The sequence below is a fragment of the Hydractinia symbiolongicarpus genome, chromosome 11 (genome assembly GCF_029227915.1).
Source record: "Hydractinia symbiolongicarpus strain clone_291-10 chromosome 11, HSymV2.1, whole genome shotgun sequence".
NCBI lineage: Eukaryota > Metazoa > Cnidaria > Hydrozoa > Anthoathecata > Hydractiniidae > Hydractinia > Hydractinia symbiolongicarpus.
Genome location: NC_079885.1, coordinates 20,525,719 through 20,544,447, shown reverse-complemented (window position 1 = coordinate 20,544,447; position 18,729 = coordinate 20,525,719). Strand labels below are relative to the sequence as shown.

Below are 18,729 nucleotides of genomic sequence, written 5' to 3'. Positions count from 1 at the left end.
GTATGTTATAATATATTTAAAAATGCTCGATATTTTTAACATACGTGTTCGATAACGTATTAGCGAAAATATTGCATCAATAGTAACATATTTAAAGGCAAGAACAAAGTACTATTGATTAATGACATATTGAAGAGGATTATTACATCCTGAATGTGGAGAGCTGCGAACAAGGAGAAGGGAGCCTTCCCATCATGTGTACTTTACTCTTTTTTTAAAAGATGCACGCACATAACCTAGCAGTGTGAAGGAACGAGTAAGAAGCACGAATATGATAATTTTCTCTTTAAAGACTTTATATCGCAGTAAGCCGTAATGCTAATACCACAATAGGTAATACGATATGACTGGAAAAACTTTAAAATGACATGACTAGCTTGATGATATGGCGCTTCTAATGAACAACTTCTATACGAGCTTGTATGCTTTGACTTAACACGGAAATGATGTTTAACGCTTACACAAAATAATTATTTTTTAGATCGATACCAATAACACTTTTCTAAAGCGTTTCCAACATCGTATTAACGCGAGTTAAATAATATGGCGACCACAGACAAGCCCTTTACATACTATTGTTTTCAGCAAGTAATGATAATGCTGATTAATTCTAATAATATTCTAATGCAGTGAAACTTTAGAAGTATCCGCTACGCTATAGAGAAGTGATATGGATGTCTTGTTATGAAAGTTTGACCCTAGGGCCTGTTTAAAATGATAGCGTCTTTCTTTGTCATCTAAAAAAAACTAGGTTCTTTTCTTCTTGATGCGATTTTTTTGTGGATTTGGTTGATTGATTTTTGTTGTGACTTTTTTTGACTTGCAGATACAGACTATACCGTGGTGCACTAGGCTTTCAAAAATAAAGCCGAGATGCTGTGAAGCCATTGCATCGCATATGATTCGATTTGTATTTACCTGCTTGTTCGAAAAGAAAGAAAGAACGTCGTTTGCAAAGTTCTATTCAAGTATACATCACGGCTGTTCAAACATTGCAGCTGCAAGAATTTTTATCTAGTCCTCTCAACACTTCGAAAATAAACAAAATTTAGAAACAGCGCGCAAATTCATCCAATGTTGAGGAGATACGGTGTTTTAAGTTCGCGTCGATCATTCTTTACAAGGAAGTAAAAAAGACCTTGAACTTTGTTTGGCAAACCACTCATATAGCTTAGCTGACGTTGTGTTTTGGATGTGGACTAAGACTGAGTCGCAAGTCACAATGGAAGATACGGTTATTTTAAAACTAGAAAAGCTGATTGGCCGTCTGAAAAACATATATGACGTCAAATTGAACATTTAACGTTAAGGACAATGTTGGTGACAAAAACACTTGTTATTTAAATGCAGCTTAACTCAGCAGACGTGTTTTGATGTTGAAAAGTTTTCCGTTCGAAACAGAGCTGTTGTTGCTTGTAATTGTTGATACGAATAAATTGAAAAAGATAGCGATGATGCAGAAAGTGTTTGGTCAGTTGTTTTATCGTGTTCGCGCACAATCAACGCAAACACGAGATGCATTGAAGTTACGAGAGAATGTCAGATATATTTCTAAAGGGTTGCATGCCGATGAAGAAATGATTAATAAGCGTAAAGTGGAAGTAAAACGTGCCCTGTTCGATTTTATTGTGAATCATACAGAAAAAAGTGATCAGAATGAAAAATTAAATGAATACAAAGTAAGTCCTTTCTTCTGTCATTGTAGCCTCATCCCTAGGACTTTGTAGGGCTTTTTACAAGTTCAGTTCTGTTGCAGAACACCAAAAAAGCCCTTAGGGATGAGGTTGCTTTGTTTATGTAAACATAGCTACACAGCGTACCTCCAAGCATCGAAATTTTGATACAAACTCTTTATAAATGGTAACGAAGGTCTCCGTTGTCAATAACATAGTGGTTCATCATGTACACGTCTCACCCAAACTCATCCCCAGGTCATCTTGTTTTTCTTGACATCTGCATGGCACCTTTAGGTAAGACGACCTGGGATTGATTGGGATTGATTGGTCATTGATTAGAAGTAAAGTTATCCTTAATGAAATCGTATTCTTTCTTTAGGTATTACTTATCGACTCCTTTTGCGACGTTAATACGAAGTTAGTCCGTTTATTTTCCATGATCGAAGGTGAATTGGAAGTAATCGATGGTGAACTGGATAAAAAATGGAAGTTGTATGGAAAGAAAAAGTTACGATCTAATAAACTTGAATTAAAAGGACTACGAACACAAGTATCTAACATGTCAGACAATATTGTTGAAATGATTGAATACTTAGATTTGAAGTTCAAGTTACTACCAAATACATAAAAACAAAAAACAATCTTTTTTGTCCATTATATAGCACCATAAGAATAACAATAACAAATATTTAAAGTGACTGGCCCAGAAAATCACATCCTCGACCCCAGGGTTTATTGCCTTGTGTCAAAGCCGCTAGCGGTTACTAAACGGCGAAGTTGCAGAAAATCACAAAAACCCATGGTTATAACAAAAAATGCTTCTCATCTTAAAAATAACCATGGTCAACAATTTTATATACTGAGGAAAATTACAAAGAAAAATACTACTTCAATTTGTTCCCTTGCATTGAAAATGGAGAAACCGGTAGTCAAGGAGAAAATTGGCCTTTTGAGACAAAGTTTTGTACTTATAATTCTGAGGAGAATCGTTCACGTCTGTCGTGCTTAACCCGCGTTTACCACCCTCGTCCTCAGTTTTTTTTTTTTTTTAATATCAGAAAGGCTAAAATCTCTGGAAATAAGGGTGCGGTATTCAGTATAGTGGTGTCTTCAGGTGCTACTTACCTGGAAGAGGTAAGGAGATAAATGCGGTATTTTTGAGTAATGTTTAAAGAGACTCAGGTCTTGTTTTTGTTAAACGGGACCATTTTTACATTACGTTTTTACAGTGCATTCTGTTCTGGCAATTAGAATTAAAAAGTTTGGATGATTGATATGATAACGTAATGATAAGTATAGTAAGGCAAAGTGACTTTTGCAGTTTTCTTTGAAAAAAGAGGGAAAAACCTCCTTAAGACACCTGTGTTATTTGCTGAGTTTTTTGTCATCAATTGCTTGCAATAAATAAATAACATTTTGATCACAAAATAATAGGCGGCTCTCTGTTATTGGAAGTTTCACAAACTAATTGGCTAAAAAAGGTATATGCAAAATAATAACAACCATCCTATGTGAGATTTCAATGCTTGTGTAACTGAACTAATATCAATCAAAACACGAAAAAGGATCCCACTTTAGAGCCAACATGATTTTTCCATACGCAGCCACCAACCTTGTTCCCAGTGCCAACATAGGAACGTAAACGTCTGGCAACGACTTCATTTAGCACCGGGCTAAGTAGTCCCGACACACGACGTACAACATAACTAACAACCTTCATACTTTATCGACATAAAAAGCCGACAGACGTCCAGTCATACTTCTCCAACCAAATGGAGCCATACGTTGGTATGGCCATCGACAGAAAATTTATGTGTTTTTTATGAATTATGAAGGTATTATGCAGTATTATGCGATATTACGTTGTTATGGCCATCGACAGAAAATTTATGTACTTTTTTTGAATTATAAAGGTATTATGCAGTATTATGCAGTATTATGCGATATTACGTTGGTTATGGATTATTGACAGAAAAAATATGTATTTTTTATGGAACGATAGAGAGTATTATGAAGGCATTATGCAGTATTATGCGATATTACGTTGGTGGGCATCGACAGGAAATTTTTGCATTTTTTATGTAACGACAGAGAGTATTATGAAGGTATTATGCAGTATTATGCGATATTACGTTGGTATGGCCATCGACAGAAAATTTATGTGTTTTTTATGAATTATGAAGGTATTATGCAGTATTATGCAGTATTATGCGATATTACGTTGGTATGGCCATCGACAGAAAATTTATGTATTTTATGAATTATGAAGGTATTATGCAGTATTATGCAGTATTATGCGATATTACGTTGGTATGGCCATCGACAGAAAAAATATGTATTTTTTATGTAACGACAGAGAGTATTATGAAGGTATTATGCAGTATTATGCGATATTACGTTGGTTATGGATTATTAACAGAAAAAATATGTATTTGTTATGTAGCGACAGAGAGTATTATGAAGGCATTATGCAGTATTATGCGATATTACGTTGGTATGGCCATCGACAGAAAATTTATGTACTTTTTTTGAATTATGAAGGTATTATGCAGTATTATGCGATATTACGTTGGTTATGGATTATTGACAGAAAAAATATGTATTTGTTATATAGAGAGGATGTCGGATAATGCAGTTTTATTTGTCGGGTCCATTTGGTTGGAGAAGTATGACTGGACGTCTGTCGGCTTTTTATGTCGATAAAGTATGAAGGTTGTTAGTTATGTTGTACGTCGTGTGTCGGGACCACTTAGCCCGGTGCTAAATGAAGTCGTTCCCCACTAGTTACGTTGTACGTCGTGTGTCGGGACCACTTAGCCCAGTGCTAAATGAAGTCGTGGCCAAACGTCTGTACACAACTGATCAAGCAAAAAAGTAATCAAGACAAAAATTTCCCGCGTTTAGGAAAAGATCAATGTTTTGTTTTTGCAAAGCTACATTTTCTTGTTTTCCAGTTCAGTTTATGTTACTGTAGGAGAATGCCTGCAACTCCAAAACCAGCAAAGAAACGACAAAGAGCAGAAACTCCACGTAAGAATACCTACTTGTTTTGATTGCACATGTTGGATGGTCAATATATTATGTTATGCTAGCTAGCAAGAAGGATAGCTATGTGTTTTATCGTAAACAATAAATTTTAGATTAAGAAGATATCTAGCTAGCTAACTAGCTAGGTTAATAAAAAAAATGTTAGTTAGCTACCTCCTTATATTTCTGCTCAAATTTTTAGAGACTTTTTTAGTTGATTTAAACTTTTTTATATATTAGCAGCAGCTAAGCCAGCTTACCTAGCCTATTAGCTATATTTTCCTGGTAGGAAAGTCACAAAATGTGCATATTTTACATGTCTAGCCTCACAAATATCACAGAATACACGCTATTATTATCAGGAGAAGCCATGGCTTGATGGCTACAATATTTCATGCTTGTTTTGAGCTATGCAGATTCAATTAGGGTCTGCGCTCTACCAGACAACTCCCTGCAACATCCAAGGCCCACACTGTGTGCCATCTCCACAATTTCCCTCACATGACTTGGGTTAATCTGGAGCTATGGTAACATTCATTCCCCCATATTGAATAGCTGCTAAGGCAGAGGTCACAAATATCAAGAGGGTGCCGATAAGCCGCAAACGCGTGCATATATACGGACGAGCTCGGGTGACTTTTCAAATAAAATTGGCGGTTGTCCCCCGACACTGCCCGCACTTTCCCGAACTTGCCCGGAACATTCCCGAAATGCAGTTCCTTGTAACAAACCATGCGGACAATGGTTGGGAAGAAGGCGCTTGATGAGAAAGGAGTTAATAAAGTTTATATATAAGTTATTTATAAAGTAAACTTCTTCAAAAACCATCAAAAACAGTTCTTCTAAGAACTTCGCTACGACATAGTAAGTTTATTTTAATTTTTATAGTTTTTTTGAATCATATATTAGTGTCTTTTTTTTTTCTTTTGGGCATTGTTCGGGTCTATGCGGGTTTTTTCGGGGGAATACTTGAATTTTTTTCAAAACGCCGAACTCGCCCGAAAACGCCCGCACTTTTTACGGCGTATGCGGCTTATCGGCACCCTCGTCAAATATCTGGTGTTAGAGTCATTTGAGCACCAAAAATACAGTCGGTCGGCGAATGATAACTCCAAAAATTCAAAAAATTATAACCAAATCAGTCTTGGTCATGAATGTCGTGCGATCGCATGCGCACGCCTCCGCACACGCCATGTGAAATTTGGGCGTGCTCTTTATCACACACCTTGTTCTACTTCGTACACAGGCCAAGCAGAACTTAGCTATTTTAGAGTAATCCCTACCCAAACTTTACCCAATACATAATTGTTATTCGTGTTAAAATGTATCTCTAAAATGTATTTCTATTAAATACCCACCTTCATTAAAATTGCTGACGTGAGATTCATTTCAAATGTTTTGCGTCTGTATTGTGTCGACAATATTTTTTTGTTTTTCAGCTGGCAAAAAATTTCGTCATTAACCTTGAATTGCTCTCCTTAAGACGATGACAAATGGAAATAAAGTACAAGTCCTATTGACCTACCTTCCCGATGGTGTACTTCTTAAGTTAATAGTTCTGTCCCAACTAGCTCTCTATGTTTTAAGATAAACTGATTAGGAAGTAAGTTGTACACGTGTTATTAACGAACTGAAGGTGAGGGCATCATTAAGTTGAACATTACAGAACTAGTTGGTGACATGCTTCGAAAATGCTTGTCACAGGCACAGTTCAATGCAAAGCAAAACTGTACAGGAGACTCAATTGTTGGAGTCTTCGCAGAACATCTCTTCTCACAAAACTAAGGGCAGGGCTGACTTATTGCCTCCTGTGTCGTGTGGGAGACAGAACTATACTTCATTTCAATACGATATACATTTTTTTCGATTATTATTACTAAACATATTTGATTTCTCTTTCCCTTTTTAAAAAGATTTTTTAAACTTTATTTACCATGTTTTTTCTTTGGTGTTATTACATTACGAGAACATTTGTCCGAAAGCTGTATTAAGGTACAGGACACCTAACCTCTCCCATGTTCTGGTTATATTTAACTTGCATGGGTGCGCACTCCTCGCAGTATTTTCTGTGACGATGAAGGTCGGACTGACTTGTGGCATGGTTCCAAATGGTCCTCCGTCTTTCGTTCGAGTCTCAGTGTAATGCACCAGCCGAGCATAAGAGTGTCAGCATGAAGGAAAGGGGCCGACTTTAATGTTCTCTATACCTTACGTTCTTCATAATAACACCATTCATTTAAATTTCACAACAAAATTATGTCGGCAATTTTTTTGCCAACTACTATGCTTCAAAAACACAGCGCTGCCTCTCTCCTGAATGTAATAATTGCACGCCAAAATCATAAGCTAGGCATTCGATACTGATCGCACGCCTGTATTAGTGTAGGCGTACGCACCACCGCACGCGGGTGCAAATATTCATGATTAAGACTGCAAATAACCAAATATTTGTGACGTCCGCCTAAGGAGAAGAGAACCCTAGAGAGATATGTGCATATTTTGCATTGCTAGCCTCACAAATATCGAGGGATATACCCTGTCTATTATTTCCAGGAGGGCTCATGGCTTAGATGGAGAGTCCTGGAGTATTTAATGCTCATTTTGAGGTATGCAGACCCAAGTAGGGCCTGCGCTCTACTAGACTCCTGGCAACATCCAACGGCCCACACAGTGTGCCATTTTCCCAATTTCCCTCACATGGCTTGGGTTAACCCTATGGTAGCATTCACTCTCCCATGTTGAATTGCTGCAAGTGGAATCGAACCTCGGTCTCCCGCACATAGTACGAGAGCTATAACCACTAATCTACGGCGCCAGATAACCACTAATCTATGGCGCCTAATCTATGGCACCCCTAATCTCATGAAGCGTTTTTCTAAAATCCACCGACCTGGTACTGCTTACTGTACTTGTAGGGTCTGTCACTTGGGCCTAGCCTCCGAGTTGTTGGCTCAAGACACAGAAAATGCACTGACAAGGAACTGGGGATAGCTGGATACCAGACTCAACTGATGTAAATTTAACCAAAACAAAATGGTTTCTAGCTACAAAAAAGGAGAAACAAGGTTTTACAACGTAAGGCTTACATACTCCAGGACTCCCCATCAAAGCCAAGGCCCCTCCTGGAAATAATAGACAGGGTATATCGCTAGATATTTGTGAGGCTAGCCATGTAGAAATATACACATCTATCTGTACAATTACTTTGCATCATGCCATATCTCACACCAGCATATACTGTCATTACGTGATTATCTAAGCAAACAACATTAGCACTGATTGGCAACTCTGTTTACTACGTAACTTTATGGCCTTTATCTCCTAATTATTTTGATTTTGCATCAAAAACAATGTACATGCAAACACACCTGCACAAGCAAAAATATGTAAGCAGCACGGTGATGATGAAATATATTTATATACTTGAAAAATGACTGACACTAAAATTGGTGAAACCTGCTCTTAGCTCTGAGGGTAATACATGGAGCAAGTTTCTTGTGTTGAGAAAATTTACCATTATATATATTTTTGAATAAACATATTTCAGTTTTTCATTTTGTGTATATTTTTGCTGTGAAATTGTAGGTTTATTAAACTTTGAAGCTGTTGGGCAGGGTTGACAAACTATTTTTTCTTGTCTTTGTATCTGTGCACACTTATTCTTTTTTTGTCAATATATGTTTCTTCATGGCAATATACTCGTACGTATAGAACTCTGTGTATGTCTTACAGCGTGATACTACTTTTCGAAAGTGTTTATCCTTTGTTGTGTACATCCTTGGGTATATTTTTCCTTGAGAATCAGGTTAGGAGAAAATAACATATTAATCAAGATTCGCAGTTATATTACGTCAAGAGGAAAAGAAAACATAATGCACAGTGTGTTTTGTTCAATTAAACTGCAAATCTCCCGTATTTTATAAACAAAAAGAATCAAAGGCCACTGAATATTCTTTAAAAACACTCTAATACAAAACACATAATTCAAAATAAAAATATTGGCAAATTTATTATGGATAGATTGACAGGCAGTGAACTCTTTTTTTAATGATAAAATAAAAAATTATGGAAAATAGCACCAATGTGCTGTTTAAATATAAAATCAACCAATATGCTCATAAAGGGTGAATGCACACAGTCACCCAAATCACATAATCAAATTGTGCTCATAGAATGAATAAAAAAACAACAGGAAAATGTGTTTAATTCGACAGGATACATTGAATAAGCTAATTGTGGTGTATGCAAGATATATAACTGTTTATTTGTTGTACGTGCATGCATATTTACACTGGGGTTGTAGCAAATTATTGTAGCAGTTTTTTTAATTAGAATCTGCCGCATCTACAAGATCTAGGCGTTCAAGCCGGAAGGGTAGCACAAAATCAGATGATTTATCGTCTGAAGAGCAATCTAAAGATGCACCACCTGCACAACGAAGACGAGTAAATAATGATGGTGCTTCATCACCCCTTCCGTTGGCCCCAACATCCCCTAACACATCTCAGCAAGAACATGACCAATCTCTGCAAAGCCGAACTGGATTACTAAACACTAGTGAGATGGATATGGAAAGTTCTCCTTTAAATTATGGAACACCAGCCTCGTCTCGAATTGGGAGTGTTTCTAGAGGAACGCCGTAAGTACAGTTGATTTATGTTTGTTGAATCTTCTAATTTATTTAATATTAATATTTTCATTGCAATAGACTTTCCATAGTACAAAAGTGAATAAGAAATTATTTTTTGTTAAATTTTCCAGCCATGGTACTCCACTGCGAAGTGATATTAGAAGTGTAAGAAAACTAAAACAAGTAAATGTAGGTGGAAGTGAACAGGTAAGATTGTCGCCAAAGCAAGTTGACCTTTCTTTAACTTGCTTATGAAGGCCTAAACTTTTATGCCCGTTTAGACTGATACTAATGACCCAGCTGTCTCCAGTGAAGCTCAAGCAGAACCAAAACTTGTCATTTGGGGGACTGATGTTGTGGTGTCAGAAACAAAAGATAGATTTCGTCAATTCTTACTGCGCTTCATTGACGAAGAAACAGATGAAACCTCTGGAGGTTATGACTCGTCAAGGCCGTTGTATTTACAAAAGCTTGAAGAGGTAAAAAAAAATTTTTTTACTAACTTATAAGGTGACGCATTGCTCTTTTTGGAAATCACAATCTGTTTGTTTTAAGGCTGAACTGTTTCTAAATTATTACTTGTAAATTCTTGTTCTTTCTCTTTATAGATCAGCGTTACAGAGAATCCCTTCTTGAATGTGGACTGCATTCACCTAAAATCTTATAATGCCGAGTTATATAGACAGCTAGTGTGCTACCCACAGGAAGTAATTCCAACATTTGACATGACTGTCAATGATTTGTTTCAGGAACGTCATGGTTCCACTGTATTGGAACATCAAATACAGGTAAGTCACAAGAGTGTGAATGTATTATTCTTGGTTACAGGCTGGTGGATATCAATTTAATATCACTTCAATGTGTTTTTGATAGGTATAAAAAGATAAAGTTCGGATTATTGTAATCATAAGGATGTATTATACTGACCACACCTGGAAACACCCAAACAAACTAACAGAATTTCACCATTGTGACTTATATTATTGTAGGTTCGAACATTTAATGTGGACAAAACAAAAAATATGAGATCCCTTAACCCAGAAGGTATGGTTTCAGAAACGTTTGTTTGACCTCACCGTGCGGTTTTGCATTCTGTTTTTACTTATTTTTAGATATTGATCAAATGATAACAATAAGTGGCATGATTATTAGGACATCAAACATTATCCCTGAAATGAGAGAAGGTATTGTCATTTTTATTGTAGCAGCCAGAAATTTAAGTCTAATAATCAATTCCATGCATGTCAACTTTATAAGGAATTAACAATTTCTTATTTAGCATTCTTTAAATGTCATGTTTGTCATGCAACACAGACGATTGAAATTGATCGCGGAACTATCAACGAGCCAACATCATGTCAACATTGCAACACACAGCAGAGTATGGGTATCGTACACAACAGGTCACAGTTTACTGATAAGCAAATGGTGAAAATGCAGGAGTCTCCAGATGATATGCCAGCTGGCCAAACGCCCCATACTGTTATTATGTATGCATATGGGGATCTCGTTGATGCTGTCCAGCCTGGTGACAGGTAGGAACTGCAACGAATAAGAATAAAATATTATAATAATTTAAGTTTTATTGTAATTGAGAAACAGCATTAACTGGCTCGTTCTTTCTCACTAACGGGCTATAAAAAATGAAATGCACTAGTTTGCTAACTCACATAGTAGAACCATTCACATCAGGATCCTAAGATCAAAAGTCCCAAGTCCACTGCTAATATTGTAACAAGTAACCTATTTTTCAAATTCGAAGTACATGACGTTGAATATAAAGTGTATGCATAATGTCAAATGTTTAAATGTGTGTGCGTAAGATGATAGAAAATTATTTATTAGGGTGACTGTAACTGGTATTTATCGTGCTACACCGCTAAGAGTTAATCCACGAATGAGGAACATAAAAGCTGTATACAAAACCTACATTGACGTAGTTCATTTCCGAAAGACAGATAAAAGAAAGTTGCATGAGAGAGATGCTGACGGGTATGTGTATATTCAGTGGTGACGATTTAGAAATCTCCCATGTTTCCTTACTATTTCTTATGCTGAAATGTTGAAATTCTGTAATGTTTTTAAAATAGAAGATGTCTGATTTTTTCCTCACTTCTAGCCAGGTAACATTTAGTGCAGAACGTGTTGAATATCTCACTGGTCTTTCAAAAATGTCTGATATATATGAAAGATTATCGAGAGCACTGGGTAAGAAAGTTGTTTATTTTTGCAGATGGTTTTTTCTTCCAGCAATCCGAACAAGTTTATTTGTTATACATCTATTTCACCTATTTAGCTCCCAGCATATACGAGAATATCGATATTAAAAAAGGGATCTTGCTTCAACTTTTTGGTGGAACAAATAAAGATTTCACAGTTGCAGGAAGAGGAAAATTTAGGTATATCCGAAATTAAATCTAGTATGACAATTTTTATTTGAATAGAAATGAATAGAATGAATAAAAACACTATTTCGTTAAAATGCTTTTTTCTTTAATTTTAATCCAGTTATGTCATTTTTACTTAGTTATAAATGAAATATTTTTAGGTCTGAAATTAATATTCTTCTGTGTGGAGATCCAGGTACTAGTAAATCTCAATTGTTACAAGTAAGTTGCTACTACAACCTTTTTTATGTGCTTTTTCATAGTTCATTCATGTTGATCAGAATTTTAAATAACACATTCTGGAACAGTAATGTTTTTGTATTATAGTATGTTCACAATTTGGTACCAAGAGGTCAGTACACGTCAGGTAAAGGTTCATCTGCAGTTGGTTTGACGGCTTATGTGACAAGAGACCCTGAAACACGGCAGCTGGTTTTGCAAACGTATGTCTTTTTCGTTTATTTATTAGACAGTTAAAGGCAATGTTGTAAGATTTATTTTAGTTTAGGCTGAGTATTTAATGTAAAAACCTTAATGTTTAGTGGAGCGTTAGTTCTGAGCGATAATGGTATCTGTTGCATCGATGAATTCGATAAAATGACGGAAGGCACTAGATCTGTTCTTCACGAAGTTATGGTAAGTTTATTTCTTATAAGTTAGCGCATGTAATCGAGACAACCTCCACTGTTCTGGTAATGTGTTACATTAATGCGAAATTTTCGCGAGATTATGTTCTTATATTTATATATATTTTGCTAAATTCACGAAAATATATACATTTTCGCGAGATATCTAATCAGCGAAATTAAACTTTCGCAAAATTTAAATAAATTTCTACTTTCGAATAATTATATCCTTAAAATATGAGTATTTCAAGTAATATCAACTCTGCGATGAATGTAGTATCACTATTTCGCATTCTTTTAAAAATAATGTTACAATTTCTTATTTCAAAATGAAATTAAATGTGTATAATCAAATCTAACTTAGACATAACCATTCCTAATCTTCTTTATTTTAGGAACAACAAACACTCTCTATTGCAAAGGCTGGTATCATATGTCAACTGAATGCGCGCACCTCCATCCTAGCTGCTGCCAATCCGCAAAAATCTCAGTGGGACCCGAACCTGACAACGGTGGAGAACATTCAACTCCCGCATACACTGCTTTCTAGGTATGTCACATTAAACGAAACATTGTTTCCTGTAGCAAATATGATATATAAACAAGAATATGTTTCGTCTGTTTTGAGTCTGGTTAATCAGACTTCGTTACAACGAACTGGCAATTGGTGGACTAAATTTGATTTTGTTTTGGTTCAACTATGGCGAAAGTCTTTCTCTTTGCTGATCAATGGCAAAAGTTATTGAAAAGCAAAAACGTTAATTTTTAGATTTGACTTAATTTTCTTGATGTTGGATCCACAAGATGAGCATTTCGATCGCCGCTTAGCAACACATCTCGTTTCTTTATATCACATGACAGAAACCGAAGCAGAAGAGGAAGATGTAGTAAGCCGATTACATCTATATCACTAATTGTAATTTCCCTTGTAGTCACGTGCTTCCAGAGACTTTCCTATTCACCTGCTTACCAACACACATATAATACTGTTCAAATTAACATTTAAGCTATCACTGCCCAAACAACATCATATTACAGACACAGCTTGATGTTCCAAGATATGATACTCTGAAACCTCCACAGAAAAAGTTTTTTCCTTACTAAAAACATTCGCGCATCACCTAAAATCAAACTAATGGTTATAAAATTTCCATGCTTTTATAGTAATACGTGTGGTACGGAAACTTGGCTTTATAACGTTTTTCGTGGTTAAAATTACAGAGTATATGTGGAATTACCAATGTTTTTTTAGATTAAATGACCAACACGAGAATATTTTACATTTTGTTACATTGTGTATAATTTAACTTAAACTCGTTATAATGCTTTAGATAAAGGCATTTTTTCTTTAGGACATGAGCACTTTGAAGGACTATCTTGCGTACGCAAAAAATAATATTTCGCCCAAGTTAAGCGAAGAAGCTTCACAAACTTTGATCAGTTCTTATGTTGGTATGCATTTTTTTATTTGTTTCTAAATCTCTTATTGTTTCTATTTCAGCATGTTCTGTCGCCTTCAGTTTTCCTAATATTGCTCAAACTTTAAGACGCAGATAGGCGTCAATTTAAGCCAAAACACAGACACAAATTTCAAACTAGTGTGTATAATTCCCGCGTTAGAACTGCTTCATCAGCAACGTTCGTCAGGTAGATGTACTGTCCATAGTGTAATGTTCTTTTGAGTTAATTCTTTACTTGCATATGTGACACGTCTTTAGAAATGAGAAAGGCTGGGAGCAGTCGCGGTGCTGTTTCTGCGTACCCGAGACAGCTTGAAGCTCTTATAAGATTGTCTGAAGCTCACGCCAAAATGAGGTTTGTCGACATCCACCCAATATAAATTTAGTTGTTGTTTTTTTTCAATTAAAGAAGAAATGCTTACCTTTACTTTTTCTTTTTAGATTTTCTGAATTTGTGGAAGTCGCCGACGTAGAAGAAGCGAAGAGGTATTTGTCGTTATTTTATATAGATGAATCTTTATCATGAACTATCGTACGTAGCGCAATGGGTTTGTCTGTGACTCTCAGTTTTAGAGACCCCAGATCAAATCTTGTTCACTGCCAGGCAATATGTTAGTGATGCAAATGTAGCTCAACTTCAATTTAATCTAATTTTCTGTTTATTTTTTAAAAAACTCGTACACCTATGCTTAGAGAAGCCGAACTTACATACATGTTTTCGCTTTCATATTTTATGATTTATTCACGATCTCGCCTAGATTACATCGTGAAGCTCTCAAACAATCTGCAATGGATCCAAAGACGGGCATGATCGACATCAACATTCTCACAACTGGTCTAAGTATCACAGATCGAAAGAGACGTATTGACGCATCTAAAGCGCTCTTGGAGTTGATCAAAGGGAAGGGACGTGTGGCTACGCTTAATTACTTCAAACTGTTCGAAGAGTTTAGAGAACAAACGGATACGGTAAGTTTCGTTAAATGATTTGAAGAATTGAATAAAAACGAACATTCTAAACTAACTGGAAGTTTTAACCTTGTGAATAACATAAAATTTAATGTATTTTTTAGAAAATAAGTCGTACATTATATGATGACGCTTTGAAGTTACTGCAAGACGATGATTTAATCATGATGGCTGAAGATAAAAGGACAATTAGGTTGCTGACTTAATCGGGTTTCGGGATATGCATCATCCGTGCCGTGATTGATGATGTTGTTTTGGCTGTACCTGCCATTTAATACCGTGGAGATAAATTTCCGTAAAAACATTACATTTCGTTATTCTGTAATATAGTGTCAAAAATATAGCTGCTACTTCGAATAGTTACTGGTGTTCCATAAAGTCTTGTTACTTGGAAAATGTGTCGACTTGGTGGAGGGTACTTAGCTATACCTGGAGATAACCTAAATTCTATTAAACATTTGGCCTGGTCAACTTTCTATTAGGTTGAGTGTTCGGAATTGCCTTGGTGCAAGAAATACTGAGTTTTTTAGGCTTGTTCTGGAGTATGGACTGTTAAAAAATGCCTAAAAATGAAATGTTTTTATTTATCGGTTGGTTTTCCCGTGTTCTATAATTGTGAAATACGTGAAAATGTTCCGGAGTTTTTGCGAATTTCTTTAAAAAAACATTTGTCACCTTGCTAGTGGTTCGAGTAACTACGTTGTAATCTGGTTAAAAACAGTGTTCTCGTGATTGTGTCCAATAAATCAGGAGTTTTATGATTCACATAATGTATGTGATGAGTTGGTTACGTTTGCCTCATTACTGTAACTCCATAAGGTCGACGCACCTGTTTGCTGAGCTGGTCTTTTATTTATGCGTTCTTGCTGTTCATTTTCGTTTTTGCGCGTTATTTTGTTTCACGGCATACTTAATGCCAACGACAAGGCATGTCTTGTTACGTAATTACACTTGTATTATAAGAACGTCTGAATTTAAACTAAAGCTGGGTGTGCTTTTGGAGAAATTGGGGCAGAGATTCGTCCTTACACTCCTAAGAATATCCTTTATAATAATACCAGGCTAGGATTTCAGGTTAAAAACAATAGATCTTTTGTTTAGAAAAATAAAGAAGTAAGAAAAAGGGAAGCCTGGTTTTTCTAACTCAACATAATTTACCAAAGAGCGACTTTTTTTATAAAATTTTCCAAATTTAAAAATGGAGGCTTTGCTTGTTTTTAATCTATCTTACTCTAATTTCGTTTCCTGAACAGCGAACTTCTAATGCAAAACTAGAGGCCTGTGACGAGGTTGATCTTTTCCTGTTTTAGCAACGCCCGTGTGACAAATGAGCATAGAAAACCTACTAATGCAACGCGTGAATATTATGAATGTATGCTCAAAACAAAATATTTTGTTTGTAAAAAAAGCACGTAAGATATTTAATATGCGAAAAAGAAAAAGGTTTGAATTGATGAGGTGATCATAAACGGGTGTTTATTTAAAAGAAGGCAGGTTTGTATAGTTTTTTTCAAGCTAAGCATCTCTTACGGTGTCCAACACGTAATGTGTCAATGCAGTACACTTTTTTTTGTAAGAACAATAAGACTGGAAATGGCTGAGAAATAAAAACAAAAAGAAAGGCTGAACTTTTAGTGTTTTGGTTGTAACTTCAAAAACATGGATAATTTATCTCAGAATATATTCTTGTGCTTCAGGGAAACTTGTTCGTGTATGTTGGTTCCCTAACTGAAATAAATATGACATAATAAAGATATAGAACAAATAAGAAAAATTCAGGCTAAACATGCGAAAAAATAAGAACATAATAGGCAGACGTCAAAATTCCCGTTGCAAGGGCATAAATTTACGTGGTCAGAAATTTTTGCGGTATTTATATTTGCGATTTGACCTCAAGTATCAGGAAATTATACCCCACATAGCTCATCGAGAGTTCCCATATTTTTGTTAAATTTTTGTCTTATATAAGCACGAATAATATGTTCAAAATAATAATATGTTAACTGCCAATCTGAACAACCGTTGTAGCTAGTTAGAAAGGATAGCTGTCTCTCTTCCATTCTTTCGCTATGTCTTGTATTTTTTTACGCTCCCGCTTTTTTCCCTTCTCTTTTAAACATATATCGCAAAGGGATTGTAGTAGGTGCGTCCTATATAAAGATAGGCAACAGTTAAATGTAATAAAAATCGTTTTTATAAAAGTAATTCCATTCTGCATTTCAATCCCAGTTGTTAAGGGAACATTTAGGAGTTGATAAGTGTCGTTGATTACACTGCTACTTTGCCTGGAAATTTGTTTTGTACTTGTTTAAATTTAACTCATTTACCCTTAGCAACACGTGTGTGTGTTTATATAAATAAATAACTATGTTCAAAGAACCATGTAAATATTCACACGCGAATTCATAACATCACAGCTGCGTGAACGAACTCGATGTTCAGGTCAACATACTGATGTAGGTGGCTGTGAAAGTCCTTTTGTAGATAGTAATCATTGAGAGCATTCATCCAGCAAATTAACCCAGTTATCGAGAGTATTGATTCGTTACCCTCCTCACCAGGGTTTTGTGGCCCCGAAGCAGTTTCAAATGAATGAAAAAAGGCAAAATGCCCTGCAAAGGAGATTATAATCTGTCATACTGACTCTCTATGTTTTACTAGCTTTTTTACTAGCATTTGTGAAATTTATTTTAGAAATGAAAAAGGCTGGAAGCCGACGTTGTGCTGTTTCTGTTTACCCGAGATAATTTGAAGCGCTTATAAGAATGCCTGAAGCTCATACCAAAATGAGGTTTGTCAACATTCTCTCAATATAAGTTTCAATTGTAGTTATATTTATCCCGATGCTTTAAATACACGTCAGGCTGGGTTATTAGTTTTTTAGATTCTTAGGGGAGGGAAAGATGGAGGGGACCGGTGTTTAATAAAAGAAGGCGGGCGTTTATAGAAAACATTAAGGTTAATGACAAGGTTAACAACCTATCATCATATTTTTCTTTTGTTTTAGATTTCCTGAATTCGTGGAAGTTGCCAATCTAGAAGAAGCTATAAGGTAGCTTTTTTTATTATCAGTAATTTGTTGTCACTCCACGATTGATAAAATTAAAATTTAACTTAAAAATGTATTACAATAATAGGATAGTTAGTAATTTGCTGTTTATTTGTTTAAAACTTTAGACGAAAGCCTAGGTAATAAACACCCTAAGCCCTTTTTTGCAATGCGAAGCAATTCTTCTTCCTGGTTTCAACGCCATGTAATGAAGTTTAAACAACCTTCTTCAGGCTACATCGTGAAGCTCTCAAACAATCTGCAATGGATCCAAACACAGGCATGATCGACATCAATATTCTCACAACTGGTCTAAGTATCACAGATCGAAAGAGATGTATTGACGCATCTAAAGCGCTCTTGGAGTTGATCAAAGGGAAGGGACGTGTGGCCACGCTCAATTACTTTAAACTGTTCGAAGAGTTCATAAAACAAAAAAACATTGTAAGTTTCTCTAAATGATCTAAAGGATCAAATACTTGGAAATGTTAGTCTCAACTTGAATTTTACCGCCTTTTTTTTTAGAAAAGCAGTCTGAAATTATATGATGACGCTCTGAAGTTACTGCAAGACGATAATTTAATCATGATGGCGGAAGATAAAAGCACGATAAAGTTACTAGCTAAGTAATTTTCGAGACATTGGAGAAATATTCGCGCCATAATTGCTGGTGTTGTTGTGGCTGTACCGCGCCATTAAAAGACTGCCGTGATGAAATTCACGTTGAAAATATTCTATAACCTGTTATATATTGTAAAAATTAAAGTTATAAGTTGCTATTTTCAATATTGTTACTATTAATCCCAGCACCTTTTGCCATGGGGGTAAATAACGTAATATTTGAGTAATGTCTACTTTGCCCCATGAACTTCTGGTTTAGGCGAAAGCAAGGTTGACATCACTTC

At 35.7% G+C, this 18,729-nt stretch overlaps 2 protein-coding genes across 2 annotated transcripts; both read left to right on the top strand.

Moving 5' to 3' along the window:
* The first annotated feature begins 796 nt into the window (after positions 1-796).
* Positions 797-4,449, top strand: LOC130614067 (uncharacterized). The gene is made up of 2 exons (XM_057435462.1): positions 797-1,679; positions 2,056-4,449. Exons 1-2 carry the CDS (start codon positions 1,374-1,376, stop codon positions 2,302-2,304), a joined length of 555 nt encoding a protein of 184 aa, XP_057291445.1. The 5' UTR covers positions 797-1,373; the 3' UTR covers positions 2,305-4,449.
* Positions 4,450-4,489: 40 nt separating this feature from the next.
* LOC130614066 (DNA replication licensing factor mcm4-A-like) lies at positions 4,490-15,134 on the top strand. Its single transcript, XM_057435461.1, has 21 exons — positions 4,490-4,706; positions 9,036-9,342; positions 9,465-9,540; positions 9,615-9,812; positions 9,942-10,121; positions 10,323-10,377; positions 10,446-10,517; positions 10,613-10,868; positions 11,179-11,325; positions 11,453-11,541; positions 11,630-11,732; positions 11,882-11,942; positions 12,048-12,163; positions 12,263-12,356; positions 12,742-12,896; positions 13,116-13,233; positions 13,699-13,798; positions 14,065-14,161; positions 14,248-14,292; positions 14,565-14,775; positions 14,880-15,134. Exons 1-21 carry the CDS (start codon positions 4,505-4,507, stop codon positions 14,979-14,981), a joined length of 2,784 nt encoding a protein of 927 aa, XP_057291444.1. The 5' UTR covers positions 4,490-4,504; the 3' UTR covers positions 14,982-15,134.
* The last annotated feature ends 3,595 nt before the right edge of the window (positions 15,135-18,729 follow it).